The following is a 20,841-nucleotide window of genomic DNA, read 5'->3' on the forward strand; positions in this document are numbered from 1 at the left end:
TTTATGTGGAGCCAGATTGACATGAAGAAAATATGCAGATGGCTAAATAATCATAAACATCAGAAATCTGTTAAAAAGCTTGGCATTGGCCAAGCCTTCCTCTGGCCTCTGTTTCACATTTCATATTTGGAATTCACAATAGGGTGAGGTAAGCCACTCACTATCATAAAGAAGGCTAAATATTTATTCAACAGATGTTTCATTGCTCAAGAAAATTCACTGTTTCAGTTAAAAAGCCCAAAGATGAGCCTTCCTTCTGTGCAAGGCCTGAGAAGATGGCCTTGGCAACGTTTAGATTCAATGCCTGCAAATTTTAAGTACTGATTTTTCACTCTTTAACTCTACAAGTCAACACATCACTGGGAAGACACCAAAACTGTCTGCCAGATGTCGACCACTGATTAATTTGTCTTAAGTTCAGCCAAAAAGGAAGAAAATATGACGGGTGGGGCATGAACAGCGAGCACAATCAACATCTGACCAACTGAGGTTTCCTGTCACCTTGGGAACAAAATTGATTGGCACTGGCTTCCTGTGTACAAGTTAAAAACCAGTAGCAACTGCAGTAACAAGAATAAACTACAGATAAGAGACGTGGAAATTAAATCAGCTCATATCACCGAAACTTCAGCTTAAAACCCTAAACAGAAAAGCCCCGAGATAACTTTTGAGGGAAATTTTTAAAAGTCATGTTGTATATAGAGTAGATCAATTTCTTCTACTTTTTTCTTCTTATTTGAGAAATCTGAAATCTCTAAAAAGGACACAAATGTAGATTTATGCCAGGGTTATTCATTTTGCTGAACTCAAGATTTTCTTGGCTTTCAAAAAATAAAACTTTACTAAGGTACTGGAGTGATTTCTTTTTTGCATTTGTTCTGTACTCTAGAAGCAGCATGGATCCTCTCTACAAGGAAACCCCAGGTTGCACACTGAGTAAACATCACAACTACAAGTTGCAAAGTAAACTTTGGAGAAGGCATGGTTAAAGGAGGCAAAATAGAAAAAGCATCAATATTTACTTTTTGTTTGTTTTAATTAAAAGAAAACTCTTCTGCGGCTTCTGAAAGATGCATATTTTAATTATTTTTTGAACAAAATCATGTATTTCATTATGACATTTTCTACCTGTACATCCCTCATTATCTTTCCTTGTCCCTCCTCCCTGCTCTTGTTGGTCCCTTAAATCTAGATTCTACAAATGAGCAGATCGCATGCAATCAAGAAGGTACTCATTAAAGCATCATGTTCTGACCCAATCCAATAGTTTGCTTTCAGGGTGGATTGGATTCTGAAATTGTATACCTTATTGCTTCATTCATTCATTCAATTATAATTATGTATTACACACTTAAATATGTAGAGTCACATCTATAAGCAGAATTATAATACTTGAGAGAGCTAGATAATTTGTACTTTATTTTTAAAAAATTCACACCAAGGGGCCTCCCTAAAATTAGACAATTTACAAAGAGATATCTAAAAACTGTTGAAAAATAATAAAATAGGAAAGCAAAAATGTTTGCAAAATAAAGTTTCTTTGATAGTTTGAAAGTAGTAAAAATTGACCATTTAATCCCAGTTCTTAGGAGGCAGAGGCAGGTAGATCTCTGTGGGTTCAGGCCAGCTGGGGCTATGGGGAGACCCTGTTTCAAAAAGATAAAAACCAAACCAAAACAAAACAAAACAAAAAAAATCTGACCATTTTAATTGTGAGATGCTTTCTTGGAAGTGACTTACTACCTTCTAGTCTTCCAATTTCAGAATCACTCTACACTTTATTCACACTGTAAGTATGTGTAGATGACAAAGTGTTCTTCATCCTGCAGTTTAGAAGGCATGCCACTTCTGCTATTGGTAATAAATAGTGTAGTAGTTAAGAGCAGATTGTAGAGTGTGACTGCCCAGAGTTCTACTTAAGACTGCAATTTTGGATATCAGTTTTCTCACATGCAAAGTGAGGATACAGCTTGTATAGTTACAATTGTTCTTCTGTATCCATGGGGGATGGGTTCTGGTATCTCCCACCAATTGGTTTCTGATTATCATTATGATTATTCTTCCTATTGCCAAGACACCTTGAGTCTCCTGCAGCTTGGCTGCTGTGGTTATGATTCTCTTCCTACTGCTGCTGCTCACTTAGCAGTGGCAGTTACACTGTGCCTACTGCTGCCTGAAGTCCCACTGATGGTCCCACTGCCAATACAGCCCTTGCAGCTACGGGCAACAACCACAGGTGTGGTGTAAGGCTATGAATGCAGAAGTCTGGAAAGGTATGTACAAACGTTAATGGTGGTGATCTCCGCGGTGAGAAAGGTTATGAAATAATTTCTTTTTGAAAATTTGAGACAAGGTCTGGTTTTGAGTTCTTGGGATCATGAGGTCCTCCTGCCTCAGCCTCCTGAGTACCTGGGCTATACACATGAGCATCTCTGCCTGACTGTATTTTGGTTTTGCTTAAATGTACTTTCAAATTTTCTGCAATAAGAACAAATTACTTGCATAGTTGATTTAAAATTTTTAGAAGTGAATAATGCCTGGCAAACACTGACGGCTCCTGTTTACAACATTTTACACTGTCTTGTGGCCAAGATGACCTTTCTGTGAAAGGAAGAGTTCAGAATGCACCCTCCCAGTGTAAGGAGGACAACTTACACTCTGTGCCATCCCATTATAAAGTAAACAGAGAGAGACAGGCCAGAGGACAGGATTTATTTGCCATCTAACTATGCACTAAAAAGACATAAGATAGTCACTGGCTTGTTTTGTTATTTTTATCTTATGTCAAACCTTTCCTTGCTTATCTTTATGTTTAAGAAGAAATAGTTTTGATAAGGGGAGAGATCTTTTGTATATTTTAGCGAAATCATTCCCAAGAGAATGCTCTTGGGTTGGGACATAGCTCAATTCTGAACAATTACCCTGACATTATCCTGAAAACAACCCCTACAAGTTCTACTAAGAATAAATAAAGCACAATGGAATAAAATTATCGTCCTAATCTAGGAAAAGCAGCAATATTTTAGTCAGGAAATCTAAGCTTTTTTTTTTCAGTGTACTAAGTTCTTATACTTTGTTGCCAAATACTTCAGAATGTAGAAAATGTCAGACTGCTGAATTATTGACCAGGGGCTGACTAGTGATGGAAAAAAAAAGTACCAACACCCAACTTGGGTGAGTTTTTACATCCTCAACTGTCCCAAATGGTTCTCAAATTCCTGCTGAAAAAGTTCATCTGGAGTGTCCTAGCTGAGGAAAGGGTTCCACTGGGGACGTCCAAGCTCTATTTGAAAGTCTTTTTGAGAAGTCAGTTAAGAAACAAAAGAAAATCTTTCAGGTAAGGCTATAAACAGAATCAGTGTACTCAGAGCTGAGCTTACAGTAATGGAGAAGGACTTAAGCCTTGGGAGCTCACTACCCACTATGGCCCTAGGAAACAGTTGAAAAGCACTGATTTAGAGCAAGATGTAGAATAATCCAGAACTCTATGAGCTGATTGTTGACTAACCCCCACTGACAGTTTGTTCACATAGGATTCTCAGGGTCTTTGTAAACAAGACAGTTAATATCTTTGTCTCAGTTTCTTGCCTGTAAACAATGTCAACATCCTCAGAGTCCAATGATTTTAGTAATAAATCCAGCTATAAGATAGAACCCATTGCAATAGAGCAGATAAAAACTATTGAGGTTTTATGGGGTCAAAAGTGAAATTGGTTTTGTAAAATCTTTTCAAAAGTTACCAGATTGGCAACATCTGAATCACTTGAGTTCCAGAGCTGTGCTTGTTGGTAAGGTTGTGACCACTACCTTGACACCAGGGCAATGTTGCCAAGTGCTTGTGGGAACCTCCCTGAGACTTGGACCAGGAGACCACAGTTCCCAAAAGGAATCATTGAAACATAGAAAGTAGAGAAATATATAGTATTTTAAATACATTTATATATACACAGGCATTTAAACATGCTTGCATTTAAATGTTTTGATGTATATATTTAAATGTGTATATTTATGTGTATGTATATATAAAACCATCCCTCAGTCTCTACAAGGGATTGGTTACAGGACCAAAGTGGGTGCCCAAATCATCAGATGCTCAAGTGTTTATGTGAAATGGTGATACACTTGCATATAACCTACAGACATCTCCTTCTGTGTACTTTAAGTCATCTCTTGATAACACCTAATACAATGTTGATGCCATGAAAATTGCTATACTGTAATGTTTAGGGAATGAAGATGGGGGAAATTTCTGTGCTTGTTTGGTATAGATGCAATCAATTTTTTTCTTCCAAATATATTTATCTGAAGTTAGTTGAATTTAAAGATGTGGAACCCCTGAACATGGAAGGCAGACTGAAAACAGAGGTCTACATAGATTAGATAAGTCAGATCTGTTACCACTTTCTCCTAAACACTACCCCAGACCTATTGAGGCTAAACTCTTGGGTCAAACCTTTAATATTGAACATTTTCTTCTATAAATTCTATTGAGGCCTACAAATTTTGTCTAAAACAGGTAGAAATGTCACAAAGTTCCCCAAAGGCATTACAGATTAAATAAGGCTCGGATCACTATTCTTTAGGTTTTTCAACTTTCTAATGCTGCATTTTCAAGAAACCCTGAGTTTTGTCTTTTGTTTTCAAGCATGGTGTCATCAGTTACAGACTTGCCTGTAACTCACTATGTAGGTCTAGACTGGCCTTGAACTCTTCAACCTCCTGCCTCTACTTTGAATATATTGGAATTGATTATATGAATGCTCTGAGTTCTAAAATATGACCATCAACTTCCACACTACCATGACACCCATCATACCAAGCAATAGCAGCAGTGAGGGAGAATGGGGAAGGGACAATGTATTGAGTAAAGTCCAATGTGTTCCAGGTCACAGAAGGTAGGCAAAGAAAGCTCGTGGGCATGAAACAAAGAATGGATATAACTGGCCTCTGCCCCTTTACCCCAAATAAGTTTATAGTTTAGTATTTAATGACTTTTGAAAAATAAATGAAGAGTCGAAAAATCACACTTAAGCCATGTCTTAATGGTTGCACTCATTGTTAATACTTTGAAGTTCTTCACATCATAATGCTATGCCGTTTTATGCATGCACTGCTGCCTTGAGGTCATAAAACTGAGTGACACCACACAAAGAAAAACTAATAATTCCAGAGAGACTGCTAGCGACACCATGTGAAGGATTTCTTGAAACAGCACTCCTCACTTTTCACTAGTATCACTCTAGAGATGGTGTAAAACAAAGCTTGGGACACACACACACACACACACACACACACACACACATGCATGCACTGCTGCTCTAAGGAGCACTGTAGTTTCAGCGCGCCCTCTAAAGGTCACATACAGAATAACACATGTAAATTAGGAATTAGAAGCTCTGGATAATATTTACCAAGGATATCTCTCATTCCTTCACTGCTCTCAAAGGTTTCACTTTCATAACAAGGGAGTAATTGCTCTGATACTATCTCTGTCCATATACTTCCAAGATATCTATTAATTAAACTCCTAAACTGAATCTGCCCAGACCAAAAAATACTTCAGTTCTGCCCCTCCCTACTATATATTCAATGCCTTCTAGCTTAAATGCACTCTTTAATTCTTACTCGTTTACCTGGAGGCAAATTAACTGTACTATGAATGGCTTAGCACAGAATTATATAATTTTTGGTAAGACTAGGAACTATGTCTATTAACATGCCCTGAATACATTTCTGACAATAGAGCAGGTAATAGCATACATTTAGAGTTAAGCAAATGTACTCTAAGGGCTGGTATAAAAGGATAGTTTATTTAGACTCTTACATGGAGCAGTAATGGCAGAAAAAGCCACTATCACCAGGTCAAAATGATAAAGCTCTGCTTAGAAAGCTGGGTGAAGATTTTCTTAGTTAACTGAGACATGGAGACACATCACCCTTTGGGACCCCGCCAAGTCCCACTAGGCTTTGAGGATCTCAAAGTGCTGGTGAGAGGTGATGATTTGATGTCTCAGTTCCAAACTTTCTGATACACAGAACTCCAGAATCCAGAACAATGTGGGCTCCCCTTCTTGTCTTTGTAGAAGGGACCCAGAGAGAGCCTTGGAGCTGACACACTATGCTCCTACTAACCCTGTCACGGTAACTTTTTTTAAGACACTCTTGCTATTTAGCCCTGACTGGCCTGGAATTACTATGTAATTAATACAGGCTGGCCTTGGACTTATGATCTTCCTTTACCTCAATGGTTAGAATTTAAAATGCAAAGGGAGGGGCTGGAGAGATGGCTCAGTGGTTAAGAACACTGACTGTTCTTGCAGAAGACCCAAGTTCGAATCCCAGCACCCACAAGGCAACTAACAACCATTCGTAACTCCAGTTCCAGGGGATTCGACAGCCTCTTCTGTCCTCTGCAGGCATTGCATGACACGGGTGCACTTACCTACATGCAGGCAATACATGCATACACATGAAATAAAAAAATAACTAAAATATTAAAATGCAAAGGAAAATTCAACATAAGGATCCCTGCAATCTCCTGATCTGAGACCCCTCTGTCTAGAGTTTTGTTTTTTTTTTTTTTTGGTCTTTTTGAGACAGGGTCTCTGTAGCCCCAGCTGTCCTGGAGTCACTATGTAGACCAGGCTGGTTTTGAGCTCACAGAGATCCGCCTGCCTCTGTCTCCCAAGTAATAGGATTAAAGGCGTGCACCACCACTCCCAGCTTTTTTTTTTTTTTAAACAAGTAAGGAATCATCCAACCATGTGATTTTCCTTGTCTAACTGTCTTGATATACATTTGTGCTTAAATAAAAGCAGACCCAGGATAGAGTGTTTTTAATTTCCAAGACTTACACAGGAGCACAGAAGCATAGAATTTATTCACTGGTTACAAAAAGTGCCTGGAGAATTTAGGCACCCAGACATGAGGTGGCAAATGAGAATTTTCCTTGATCCGTGATCTTTCTAAGACTGCATTTCAGAGTTAAAATGGGTGAATAAAGCTAACTGTGTTATCCAGGTGATGCATAATGGGCCCTTACTATGTAATCACTCAGGAAACCTTATTCAGAGCAGGGGAAATGAAGGTTTCTTCAGCTCCCCTACAGCCATGACACACATCATTGAGGACATACAGGGAGGACATGTTAGGGATCATCTCTGATACGCTCAACTCAGAGTGGCTAATGAAACCGTATAACCTGTGGTCAGTGGGTCTTCTGTTCATGAGCCAAGGGGAAGATAGGGATGGTTTGTTTATGTGTATATTTAAGTATTTTTCTCCATGCAATTAATCTGATATTTAAGGTCTTATTCCCTTGTCATACTGAAATTTAACATATATTTATGGAGCATGCACTATGTGATATAGACGTTAATACATGAGGACAGTGTAATTAGAGGGATAAAGGAGGGACATGAGACAGAAGACGGGCAGGATGAGGTGGGAAGAATTAAAAGAGGCTGGCATTTAAACCCGATTTAGAAAAAATGACTCCTAAATAAACACACTTATACAGTGTAATACACTATTACACAGTGATAATTTAATTGTCTTTGTAGTTGCTTCTGCACTGTAGGGGAAGGGAGCCCTATGGGATGCCAAGAATTGTGGAGAGCACGCGGTACCTGTAAGTGTTCACAGCAGTTTGTCATTTTTCAAGTTACAGGTCTTGTTGCTACGCTGAGATTTTTTTTCTCAAGACATTTTCTAAAAGAGATTATGCCCTATCATTTTGAGAAGGCAATAAAGTAGCTGCCTATTTTATTTCTGCATTTCTGTATTTCTTTATTTTACCAAAAGTAAAATTCAGCTTTCTTTTTCCTAAGCAAGATTAGCCAACAACTGCATCAATACGCAGCTTTCCACTAGAGGGCACTATTTCTCTGTCTTCCGGCCAAATTCACTTCACTGAGGCCAACCACATAAATGGATCTGAGAACACAGGCTCCTGTCCACGTTCAAGTTTCACCCGATGATGAGGCATTGTTAAATGGGAACAGCACTTTAATGTTTGTAATATAGTTACAGGGAAAAACAAGCAGCAGTTGAAAACTAATTTAATTTTGCTCAAGTTACCTGCCTTTGATGATCAGTCATTTTTCAGTGTTCTGTTACATAGAGGTCATGTACCAAAACCCTGGAGAAATCTGATGAGAGCGGGGTGGTGTTCCCCTTCAGAGAAAAACAATGTTCGAACAGTCTGTAAAACGCACATGGATGGGACCCTGAGCCATAGCTTTATGATACATTTCAAATGACACTTAGGGCAAAAACCTGCAAGGGAAAACCTGACACAGTATCTAGGATTCAGAGCTGGCCTCTCTCAAAATAGGGAGCCAAGCTTACAATGGGAATTGCACGTGTCTGCCCTGATTAAAATGCTTCTTACAGAACAGGCTGTTTCACCTAATTCTGTCAACCTGTACAGCAAGATCTGGAGCATGGTCTCCCAACAAAGACAGGAATCTCATTTTACAAAGCACTCTCTAAAGTGATCATTTGTGATCACTAATTTGATCTCTAATTTGATCATGTGTTAAGAAATCAGTGAATGAGAGTCTCAAAACCATTTGTTGGTATGCACCAACCATTTCAGGAAAACAAGGACTGTACAGAAAGCCAGCCTTGGTCTGGAGAAATGGCTCAGCAGTTAGGAGCGAGTACTGCTCTTCCTGAGGACCTGAGATGGGTTCCTAGTACCTGATATCTGGAGGATCACATTGCCTGTAATTTCAGCTCTGGGGATCTGTTGTCTCTAGCCTCCATGGGTATGCACATGCATATCTTTTCAAAAAAGAAATGCCAACCTTATGTAGCATTCAGGAAGCATTCATAATTCTCCCTAAAAATAGTCATAGCCAGAAGAGCTCCTAGGGTGATTATATTTGCCCCCACCCCATGGTTTGTGTGTGGAAATGGAGCACACCTTGTAAAGCTGTGGGCCAGCACCCAGGATCAGGCAGCAGACTGATGGACATGAATGACCAGATGATGGGGTGGGTGGGGGTGGGGGTGGATGCTGAGAAGCCCTTTCTGCTTGAATCTCAGAATGAGGCAGCCCGTGTGCTGGGTGGACTGGTGGCAAATACAAGCAGGGACAGCACTTAGTAGGGCTTACCCTAGCATTCTTTCAGGGTGTCACAATTGGAGAAGGGAAGGCAGGACAAGGAAAGGAACAGTTTCAGGAGTGATGCCTCTTAGAGATCCAGGTCCACACTCTCGCTCATCAGCCACAGAGGCAGGCCCAGGCACTTCAGGCTGTGTCTCAGGAGGGGCTAGGCCTGTGTTCTCTAGAAAATGGCCACGTCTTAGGCAAAACTCCATGTCTTTAATTCTTTAAAAATGTATGTTTGGGATGGGTATAGCTTATTGGTAGAGGACTTGCCGAGCATATGTGAGGCCCTGGGTTTGATCTTTAGCTTCTCCACCACAACTTACTTCTACCTCTACCATCCTGTGTATATCTGGATTCTTGACTCCTGTTCTGTTCTCCTGGGGTAGTATCTGCTGTCATTTCTTTTGTTTCATGACTTGCCATGAGGCAAAATTTCAAATTTTGGCCTCTATTTTCTTAGTCCTCATAGTTTTTAAAAAATCTTTTACTTATTATTTTTATTTTATGTGTATGAATGCATTACCTGCATGTATGTAAGTGCACCTGTGCTGTGCATTGCCCATGGAAGCCAGAAGAAGGTGTCAGATCCCCTGGAACTGGAGTTATGGATGGTTGTTAGCCTTGTTAGCTGCCATGTGGGTGCTGGGAATTGAACCTGGGTCCTCTGCAAGAGCAGCCTGTGCTCTTAACTGGCGAGCCATCTCTCCAGTTCTGTTAAAAAATCTTTAAGGAATACAGAACTCCTAAAAGTTATTTTCTAAACTTTCAGAACCTCAGCTCACCTACATAAAAGTGCAATTATGTCTATCTTACAAATAAAGAGGAAAACAGCTTGGTGTTCACCATTAACGAGAGCTTGTAAGTGTTTCCAATATTTGCCCCATTGCTAAGTATCACCATAAAAGAATTTTATAAGTATATGATATAAAAAGTTATCCAGAGTTAAAATATCATCTGCGTCACCCAGGAGTATGTGAGATTGAGTGGCTAAGTATAGACTTTGTTGTCAGAATCTCTAGGTTTGAATCCCAAATCTCATCTTTAAGTCTTTGTGATGCTGAACATGTTATCACCTCTCTAGGTCTCAGCTCACTTGGAAGAAAGGACAAGGCATGACCTTGCTCTACCTCAAGTGGTACTGGGAAGATGGTAAGAGCTAGCACATTAACAGTGGTTGACCTAGGGCAGGTACATATGCTAGTGGCCATTGTCTGTCCTGTTCCAACAGCCATGATAGCTGCTGAGTGGAGGGGAATGAACACACACCTTCTCTGTTGTTTTTTTCACTCTACTGTTTACAATGTACATAATGAAACAGGGCAAGTGATTATCCAGACAGTTGACCATGTAGAGATACTCCAGGACCCTAACCTCCTTTTAGCACAATTTTCTGCATCAGTGGCCTGCCTCGCCTCTCACTTCAGCTTCTTTACTGTACCTGTGCTCCCCACCATCTGGTCCTTTGGGTAAGATGGGCATTTGGACTCCAGAATGAGAAAGATGTATACAGGAAGACAGCTGGAGCATTGGGAAGCAGTGATCTACCTTGAGTGCATTGAATCTGTCTCATAGAGTACATTTTTTAATTTAAAATTTGGAAAATATTCTGAAAATTTAGTGGGAAAACTGCTAAGCAAAATAATATTGTCACAACATGAAATGTGTTTAAATCAATTTTTAGTTTATTTTCCATGCAAGATAGGGTCATGTCCCTCCTCTTCCTCCAAAGAGTGGTGGTACAGTGTTTGTCCAGAGCCAAATTGCTTAGGTTCTAACTCTAGTTGCTACCCTCACATCCCAGGAAATTTCTATAAATGACGTCAGTGATAACTTAAAGGCTCTAAGCATTAGTTTCCTCTCTTGGGCGGATGGAAGGAGATAATGCATATAAAGAGGCAGAAAGTCTTACTGAGTTATTTGTTCTTATTGGTGTTATTTGGAGTTATATGAGGATTGGCCTCTAAATGTTTTTTTTCCTGTGTTGTGCTAGAATTTCTTACATTGTCAGGTGGAGCAAATGAGTCAAGTTGATAGATTGTGTTCACTGGTGCATAAGTGCTTATAAAACAAACGGTGTTTATTTGAAGGAGACGATGCAGAACATGTGTAATGGTCTGGAAAGATCAAAGAAACCTGGTGTATAAACCTAGCTGCACTGTAACTAGAGGGGTGACCTTTGGCAAACCCAGTGATGTCGCTGGTGCCCCATTCAAGTCACTTTTGCCAGATTGCTGGTCTCTTCTCCATCACTTCAGAGACACTGGATGTTAAAGTCTTCCACTTCTTTGAAGAATCACTCTCAGTTGATAGGAGCTTAGGAAGTCATGCCCTCAGGTGGCCTGAAGTTGATGGTTGACTGGCATCGGGGAACAAATGCTCAGCTCATTTCCTTAATGGTGGGACTACTGACTATGAGCTGCTGTGGATGAGTCAGAACTCCTTGTGCGATCAGGGTAGTGTAAGTGCCACTGGAAACCCCCTCTCTGCTTGTTTCTTCCCCATTCTGCTCCCTTACTTTCCTAGTAGTCTTCTCATGAGAGTAGCCTACAAAGCACATGTGCAAGAATCCTTGAATCAGATTATACTCTTTTTAAGATCTGTTTTTATTGAATGTTTGTGTATTTCATACAGAATATCTCCAACAGTCTTAATCATCTTTATACCCCTGTCCCCACTGGCACACTCCCACAGTCCCCCCTCCCCCACTGGAACCTATATACTCTGTAATCCGCGTTAAGGCCCACTGTGTCAAGCCAGTATCCCTAGAACTTCCCCAGTGCAAGTCTATCCACTGAGGTCTAGTCAGTCTATCTAGAATCTTTTGTTTTAGGAAGACCAGTTCTTCCTATGTATAGATTATGCTTTTAAGAAACCTCATCTACAACTTCAGAGAAGATTTGAGATCTCAGATTCATTTGATAGAAAGTGCAGGAGTTGATTCCATTTTCATCAATAAGCTTATTTAGGGAATATAGGCTTTAATTTCTAGAATGTTTTTAAAAAATTATTTATTATTTTTATTTTATGTGTATGTGTGTATTGCTTGCATGTAGGTAAGTGCCCATGTGTTGTGCAATGCCCTTGGAGGTCAGAAGAGGCTGTTGGATCCCCTGGAACTAGAGTTATGGACAGTTGTTAGCTGCCATGTGGGTGCTGGGATTTGAACCCGGGTCTTCTGCAAAAACAACAAGAGTTCTTAACCACTGAGCCATCTCTCTAGCCCCCTAGAGTGTTTTTATATAATTTATGCCCTGATACTCTTTCACTCATAAATTTTATTCATCCTTTTTCATATCTCCTAAAGGGAGAAAGGATTGAAAAAATTCAAAGTTAAAATGTTTGAGCATCAAAATGTATCCATCTCCACTGGGCGGGGGCAGGAGGCAGTTTGGGAGGGGACAGAAGTTAGGGCATACTGGCTTCCCAGGAAGGAATTATGGTAAAAAAGGTGTTGAGTTTGGGCGAAGAACACATGTTATTGGTAAGGTCCACCATCTTTTAATTGCTTCTGTCATTATAGACAGAATTCTAGCTCTGACAGAAATCTTCCAGGTTCAACCAGGTTGAAATTCTAACACATATAGGAACTTAAGATAGCATATCATTTGCACACCATTTAAGGACATCAAATAGTACAGCTTAGGAAAAGCTAGAGAGTGTCTATTCATGGGTGGGAGCTAGCTTTGGTGTCTACGGAGGCTTTAGTTATGAAAGAAGAAAGCGTCTGTTAATGTACTTTTTCTGGCCTGCTAACTGATCACAGCAAGAGTAAGTCACGGAGAACGCCTCTTTTCTACAATTCTCTAATGGTCTTTGCTCAGTTTTTACTTCTAATAGAAAACCAAGAGAGAAAAAGGAAGAAATAATATGAATATACCAATTTGCCTCTTGATTTCCTGTCTATAAAACCAGTCTTCAGTCATCTGGTAGTCTAAAAGAGAACTCTGCGGGAATTTTCATAGACCCTTGTCCTCCCACTAAGAAAAGGCACCTTTTGAAGTCTGCAGATGGTTCCTTGTTTTCTGGGCCTTGAAACTCAGTTTGCATATGATTTCCTTGAAAGGGGCAAGGGAAAGTTTTGGGGAGGACAGGGATGGGACAAGAAAGGAGGGACTGTGAAAACCAACTATGACCTCTTGCTGTACTACCATGTGACATTTGCTGTTTCGCTCAGCTGTCTCATTAGTAAGGCTCATGCTGCTCTCTTTGCAGGTGAACAAACAGTCCCAAGTTACACTCAGAAGTTATGAAGCATCTGAATCGCTTAAATCTCAGACTCACTGTAAGAAGTGAATTCAGTTTTCAAACCACCACAAGTTAATTAGATATTTAATGGCCAACTTTTAAATATGTATTTATATGTATATAAATTAAAAATTTTTATATATAATATATACATATTGAGAAAAACTGAAATTCAATTGAGAGTTAACAAATATTTATGGTGTCATACTGCTAGTTCAAAAATATAAGCAACCAGAACATACTGACTTGTGAAATGGGACTAAAGGATAAAAATAAAACTATCATTAGACTTCCTTTTCCTTCTCAAAGTCACCATGCCATTTCATATGGATTGTTAATTTTATAATAACCTTTGAAGTAAGACGGAATAGATATTGTTTTGTGGATGGGGAAAACTATACCACGGAGGACTTAATCTGCTGAGTTACTTGTTTCATAAATGTCAGAGACTCAGCTCTGTAGTTTATCATTAAGCTATTTGTTCTTATGGAAAGTTCTTTAGAATCATTCAAGATCCCCAGATGCAAAGGAAAATTAATTAACTCCATAATTCTTTCTAAGTGTTTACTATGTACTGGGATTACAGGAGCCATTGTCGACATGGAGTACTTAGAGATACAGGGTGTGTCTTCAAGATTCTTACAGTATGCTTAAGGGACGAGATTTGTTACTTCAGAACAAGATTCAGTCTTTTCACAGACGATTCTTTAAGTAAAAATCACTACTAAACAGTGATACAGAGATGGATTCACAGGTGTTATAAATCTCTGTTGGCAATGGATATGTTACACAGTCCATGGCAGAAAGCAAGTTTTAAGTTGGGCCGTGGAGACTGAAGATGATGGGGAGAGGAAGGGAGATCAATAAACAAAGACTCAGATGTTGACAGAACACAGGGTGTGGGAGTAGAATGGATAGGATAGGAATGGATAGGCTTTATTTGAGGGCCTAGTGGCAAACAGATTTGGAGAGAATAATGAGCGTCAGATAGTGCAGGACCTTTCAGGCCCAGTGAGGATACCTGGGTCTTTTCTTGTAGGTGTAGGGAGCCAGCAGGGATTTTTGTACAGCAGAATAAGATAATGAAAATATTGCTATAGGAAGATAGGGTGAGCATACAACATGAACCGAAAGAAGGAGATAATTAGATATAGACAGATGGGGTGAAGTGAAATAAGGCATGTGATGTATACCGTATCAATCCTAGTACATTTTTATAATCAGAAGGCCCATAATTAAACCATGAATTAATGCAAGCCAGGCTCAGGGTGATGATTAGATCGATAATACAGAATTGGAGAAGTAAGAATTAATAAGATTTTGTGACTAATTGGAAATAGATAGGAAAAAAGCACTATTATAATCCTTATAAGACTGCTTAATCATCATAATTTTCAAAATGTATTTTAAAAAATGTATTATTTATTATTTTTATTTTGTATGTATGAGTGTACTGTCTGCATGTATGTAAGTGCACTTGTGTCATGCAATGCCCACAGAGGACAAAAGAGGGTGTTGGGTCCTCTGGAACTGGAATTACAGATGGTTGTTAGTTGCCATGCAGGTGCTGGGAACTGAACTTGGGTCCTCTGCAAGAGCAGCCAGTGCTCTTAACTGCTGAGTCATCTCTCCAGCCCCCCAAATGTATTTTTATATTTTCTTAAGCAGGTATCCTTAGTCTCTGTATTCTCTTTTACTTATATTTTATTAATGATAATGTCAAGGTCATAAACCCCTCTCCACACATACACACCAGAGATGAGAGATTCATGTAGCATGATCTAAGAGGCTTTTAGGACAACTGATCAATAATGCAGGCTTTTTGATCTCATAGCTTCATATCCAGGCTTTTATGCAACAAATAGAAGATTATCACTTTACCCCAGGGTCAAGTGATGGAGGGTAAAACATGAGGCATTTTAAAAGGCACCATTGCGATACATAAACATACAGTTTTAAGGATTAAAAATGTCAGAAAACTTTTCTGACTGTATAGTATACTGTACACCCTTCACATTTTTATCACTTCTAAAATAATTCAGTATGCCATGTTGGCAGGGAATTATGGTAGGAAAATGGGAGTGAAGCTAGAAGAGGAAGGAAGAGGTAATAGGATAAGCAAAGTGTTTCCTGTAGCTACCGGGAGTTGACCTGAGAATTACTCATGAAATTCATTCATCCATCCATTTATTTCCAGGAGCTCCTGTTCTCCAGAGATTATGTTCAACATGTAAGAGATAAAGCAACCATTAAATATTTTATGAAGTCCAGAGTCTATTGGTCAGTAAACTAAATGACAGTACACCCAAAGAGTCCTATAAACTCTGAGTGGTCCTGGAGCAGCTTCCAAGAGGAAGTGATGGGTGAATTTCCCTCCCCCTAATTCTAGTCCTGCCCCTCACCTTTGGACCATCCTTGTTTTCAAGCTGTCAGACTGGTTTTATTGCTTATAGGAATGAATATGAAACCAGCAGGTAAAAAATATGGGCCCTGTCTTGGGCTTTGAGTTCTAAAGGTCAGGCCCTTAATTTAAGGACCGATCTGGATATGTAGATGCCAGATAAAGTAGAATATGGAATAAGTAAGAACAAGGTTTTCTACTCAGAAGGTCAAGGGAAGAGTCCATGGACTCAGGGTAGGGGGAGGTTTTAGAGGAGCTAGGCTGAGCCTTGGTGAAATGGGAAACCTTCAGCAGGAGGACTTCAATAATTGGTAGAATTACAAGAAAAAGTGAGAAATAGTGGTCGGAAGGTGTTCCAGGGATGGAGTCTTAGTGCAGAGTTTCCTGTCTCCATTTGGGGTATAGCAGTCAGCAGTGAAATTATTTTAGGGTATCTCAGAATGGGTTGGACAAAGTCAAGAGAGGGGAAAGAGTAAATGGAAGTCATTGCTAGAAATGGAGGGCTTGCATGAACAGAAATATCTTGGAACAAGTGGTAGCAACTGTCATGAGTGAAATTCTTGATAAATGACATAATGGGCATTTTAGCAAATTACATTTTGGATGGATAATATCAAGCTAGACGGACTCTGACATCTTATGTTGAAAACGTCCCTTCCAAATTTAGATGAGAGGGACTAGAGAGATGGCTCAGTGGTTAAGAGCTCTGGTTGCTCTTGTAGAGGACCTGGGTTTGACTCCCAGCACCCACATGACAGCTAACAACTGCCCTAACTCCAGTTCCAGGGGCTCCAACACCCCTTTCTGATCTCTGCAGGCATTGCACGACACAGGCACACTTACACACATGCAGGCAATACACTCATACACAAAATAAAAAATTTTAGATGAGATTCCAGAGCAACAGGGACTGGTAGTGAATCAATTAGAAAGGGGCTGAGATTAACCTTCTGCCATTTAGGTGGGATGGGGCCTAGAACGAAGGTTTACTGTGAGTAACAGAAAAATAAAGCTATATTTCTTATTTCTTTGATTTGTAAACTTATATTTATTCTTACTATAATGGTGATACTTTTTAAAAAATATTTTATTATTTTTATTTTATGTGTATGCATGTATTGCCTGCATGTAGGTTAGTGCACCCACATCATGCAATGTGCGCGGAGCACAGAAGAGGCTGTGTGATCCCCTGGAAGTGGAGTTACAGACAGTTGTTAGCTGCCATTTGGGTGCTGGGAATCGAACCCAGGTCTTCTGCAAGAACAGTCAGTGTTCTTCACTGCTGAGCCATCTCTCCAGCCCCATGGTGATACTTCTTAATGGCAAATAGGAATAGGAAAAGGACAGGGCCTAGGTAAGTACTGTCTCATGGGCTTTTATACTGTGGCATGGTGCCTGAAAATGATCTCAGTAGCAGGATGGATGTGTGTGGGTGTTTACCAGGAAATAAAGATGGGCAGAGGTTGACAAGAGTTAGGTCAGAGAGGGTCTCATATTCCAAACAGCGGCATTATCAATTTCTTCCAGAAATAAATGTGGAAACATTGAGGAATTTTAAAAGAGTAACATTCAAATGTAGAAGACTATTGCTTGAGATGTCCAGGGATGTATTAGGAGAGGACAGAACTCAAGGCAGAATGATTAGTGTCAGATTAGTTAAGAGAAGTGGGAGAGACTTAATTTTTAGTAGTTTTGGTATTGGACTACTAGGAAAGAGGTGCCAGGTCTTTGTGCTTGTTTACACTGGGGATGGGGGAGAAAAACTGAAGATATTTCTAGGTTTCTGAGATTCTGAATAGAAGAAGAGAAATGATTTGATGATGGTTTTCAGTTTTGTTCCTGAATACCTCAATCTGTGTTTAAGCAGGATCACAGTGTAAGTATTTAGCTCAGAGCTGGAACATGGGTCAGGACCCCATTATAGAGGTCTATTTCAGCTGAATCACCAACATAAAAGACAGTGTGGGAAGCAGTTGAGGTTCGATAGCATTAGAAACCTAGAAGCAGACACAGAAGGGAACTCTGGAGAAAGCTTCTCTGTGGGAGAGAAAAGAAGCTGCTTCAGAGCCAGAAAAATCCAGCCTAGCAGACCAGAGAAGAAATGTGAAGCCAGGAGTAGCAGTTAGCACTAGAAGGCAAGAGAGGTGAAGCCTGTACTTTGGATTGGGTAGTTAGACCACGGAGCATCAACTTCATAGAACATGAGAGATAGAGGGTGGAAGGTTGAAAACCCACAAGGCAGCACACATTCTGCTCTTTTAGGATATCAAGTAGGAAGAGAAGAAAGCATGGGAGTAATGACTTCAGGGAGCTTCTTTGACACACAAGAGAGCTTATTTCTAGGGCAAAGGGATAGCATTAGCAAAGAGAGATGAAAAGAGAAGAAAAGACTGAAGTAAGTTATTAGGTTGGGAGAGACTTGGAGATCTGTAGTGAGAACAGATGTCACTTGCTCTGAGGCGGGAAGGAAATGGGAGTAGGGATGCAGGGACAAGCATAGATCAGGGGACATGGAAACAATTTCACACTGATTAGGCCCTCGTTCTTCTAGAGTTTTGATGAGGATCACAGAGAAGATATCATCCATGTGTCCCTCCTTCTCAAACGTTCTCTTCAATGAAATGAATACATGGATATTTAACCTTATGCCCCTTGAAATTCAAACATGTTCAGCAGGTGGTCTACAAGGGCAGGATGCTTTGGAACGGCTATTCCCCTGGACAGTGTTACAGCAATCTTGCTTAGAATTAGTGGTGCATGGTAATAATTAAAATCAGCCTGACTTTTACTCCGTTTACTATGATCTTTAAATCTTCTTTAGAGTGCTTTCCTCTTACAGCCTTCATCTAGGCAGATCTTTCCTGTTACTCTGCCCTTGGTTTACCACTGGTGCTCAGATCTCTGCCTTGGGGCTTCCCTTTGAACAACTATAAATGCTTGAGATGGGAAGGAAGCTACAATCCCATTTTACCCTTTCGTAGTCTAGAAGAAAGTGAAGAGCAGATGAGTAACTGATTCTGTGCATCTGGAACCCAGGTCTTCTGACTACGTTAGACTCAGGAAGAAAGGTCTTTCTGGTCTTCCTTTCCAGATCAACTCTGAGAGAGTCATTTAGCAGCATCCAAGTTAGAGAATGTCTCATGGGGACCACTCGGATCTGTCAGGAAGCCAACAGGCATTTTGGGAGAGGAGGTGGGAGGAATGGTTTGATTGTGCTGTTTTCCGTCTGGTGTGGCGTCATCTGCTTGCTAATTAAGGGCTTTTATAGCTCACCACAACAAATCACTCTTGTCATATTATTCATTGACAATAAAGTCAAAGAATTTTGGGTTTTCTTCTCATTTTGAAACACAGTCTTATATTGTAGTTTATACTGACCTGGACTCACCATTAGCCTAGGGTGGCCTCAAATGCATGGTAATCCTCCTGTCTCAGCCTCCTGAATGCTGAGATTACAAAGCCATCACACTTGGCTTAAGTTCAAAGAATTTTGAATGCCTTTTTTTTTTTAAAAAAAAAAACAAAACTTCTTAAAGCTCCAAACCATACATTTCTGAAGGTTGTGTATGAGAACTGTGACTGTTTTCATAGGCTATGGTAATACATCATTAGAAATAAGGCCAAAATATGCAAAGTAAACCCCAAAGGGAACAAAATGACCCATGACAGAAAACAGAGGCAGGGAAATAAGCAGAGAGCACACTGTTAGGTCCTCTTAGTTCTTATACTCTCCTGGTGTGCAATGTTGGATAGAATATAAATATTTAAAAAAAAATTTCATTGTGGGATAGAAATATTTCTCTGTGATAGAGCACTTGTCTAGCATGTGTTTATGTTCAGTTCTCAGGACCATCAAAAATTATTGAAGAAATACTATGGAAAGATTTTATTTAATAGTTGAAGGAAGAAAACACTTAGCCTATCATTTATGTACTTTGTATATTCATTTTCTTCAATTGGACTTGCTTTAAATGGAAGTGCATCATATAGCTAAGTACATCCCAAAGGCAGGTAAGTTAACAGAAGTGTCATAGATCTCAAGAGTTAATGATTGTTGTGGTTAAAGGAGGCAGAGGCGAAACTTTAGACAAATTAATTGTGGAACAGACTTCTATGACTTCAAATAACGTGGGTGTTTGCAGGAAATACTTGAGTTTATTTTCAATCTCTTTATACCATGTTTGATGAAAGTTAAATAAGATAACTCTGTGTTTGGTTAGTGGCCCTTGATAAATGCTTAATAAATGGTGGTAGGAACCACCCCATAGTTGAAGATGGACATTGCTTGGGCCTACACAAGCCTCACAGAATCAGTTATACCTAAAAGCTTGCTCCCAGCAAACTAGACTCTTTAGAAAGACAAGAAACACTACTTTCTGCTGGTGTCCTTTTGGTGGCGAATGATTCTATGCAGTGGTCAGTTATTTCCAGTTCTTCTTTTTAAAAAATGACACATACTCTTTTGAAAAAGCAGTATGTAGGTGGCCACTTGGAAAATGCTCTTACCTCTCCTGTAGTCCTATGGGCTTCATTTTGAAAGGAGAAGGGTAGACAGTAGTGGAACTGGCAGTTCTGATCTCAGGAGTGCATTGACCTTGAGGGTCCACAACAACACTCAGCACCTTTGGCGCCTGCTCAGGCTGGACCATGCTGTGGATGGTCTTCGCTTCAGACTGGGCTGGCTGTAATATGATGGGTGATAGGTGGATCTCCTGGTTTTTCTCTTTATCTTGTCTTAGGGAAAGCTGAAACCTTTTTTTTAACCTCTGAATAATCTACAAAAAGAGATATAAGGCCTCCTGTTAGATTTTTATATACTGGACAACAAGCAGAATATACTCTCTACCCAATCCCAGAAGACATCAAAATAAACATCAGTGATAAATAAGCATAGTCTTCTAATATGATTTCTTGATTTTGGGCATTGAGATTTTCTTCCTTAAAGGATATATTTAGTATATGAACAAGACCATACAAGGTCAAGTCAACAAAATCAGTCAATATTCCAGCAGGCTGAGTTACCAAAGCCGGGGGGAGGGAGAGGGAGGTTGGAGAGGCGTATATGCATATATATATA

The 20,841-nt window shown here is 39.8% G+C and overlaps 1 protein-coding gene across 1 annotated transcript in view; it reads right to left on the reverse strand.

Moving 5' to 3' along the window:
* Nucleotides 1-20,841, reverse strand: part of Ptprr (protein tyrosine phosphatase receptor type R) — a 322,756-nt gene that overhangs the window by 86,250 nt on the left and 215,665 nt on the right. The window contains exon 6 of the mRNA XM_008830048.1: nucleotides 20,271-20,539. Within this exon, the coding sequence (XP_008828270.1) occupies nucleotides 20,271-20,539 (269 nt within the window). The remainder of the gene's footprint in view (nucleotides 1-20,270; nucleotides 20,540-20,841) is intronic.

This window comes from Nannospalax galili, unplaced genomic scaffold (assembly GCF_000622305.1).
Source record: "Nannospalax galili isolate Female #2095 unplaced genomic scaffold, S.galili_v1.0 scaffold74, whole genome shotgun sequence".
NCBI classification, from domain to species: Eukaryota; Metazoa; Chordata; class Mammalia; order Rodentia; family Spalacidae; genus Nannospalax; species Nannospalax galili.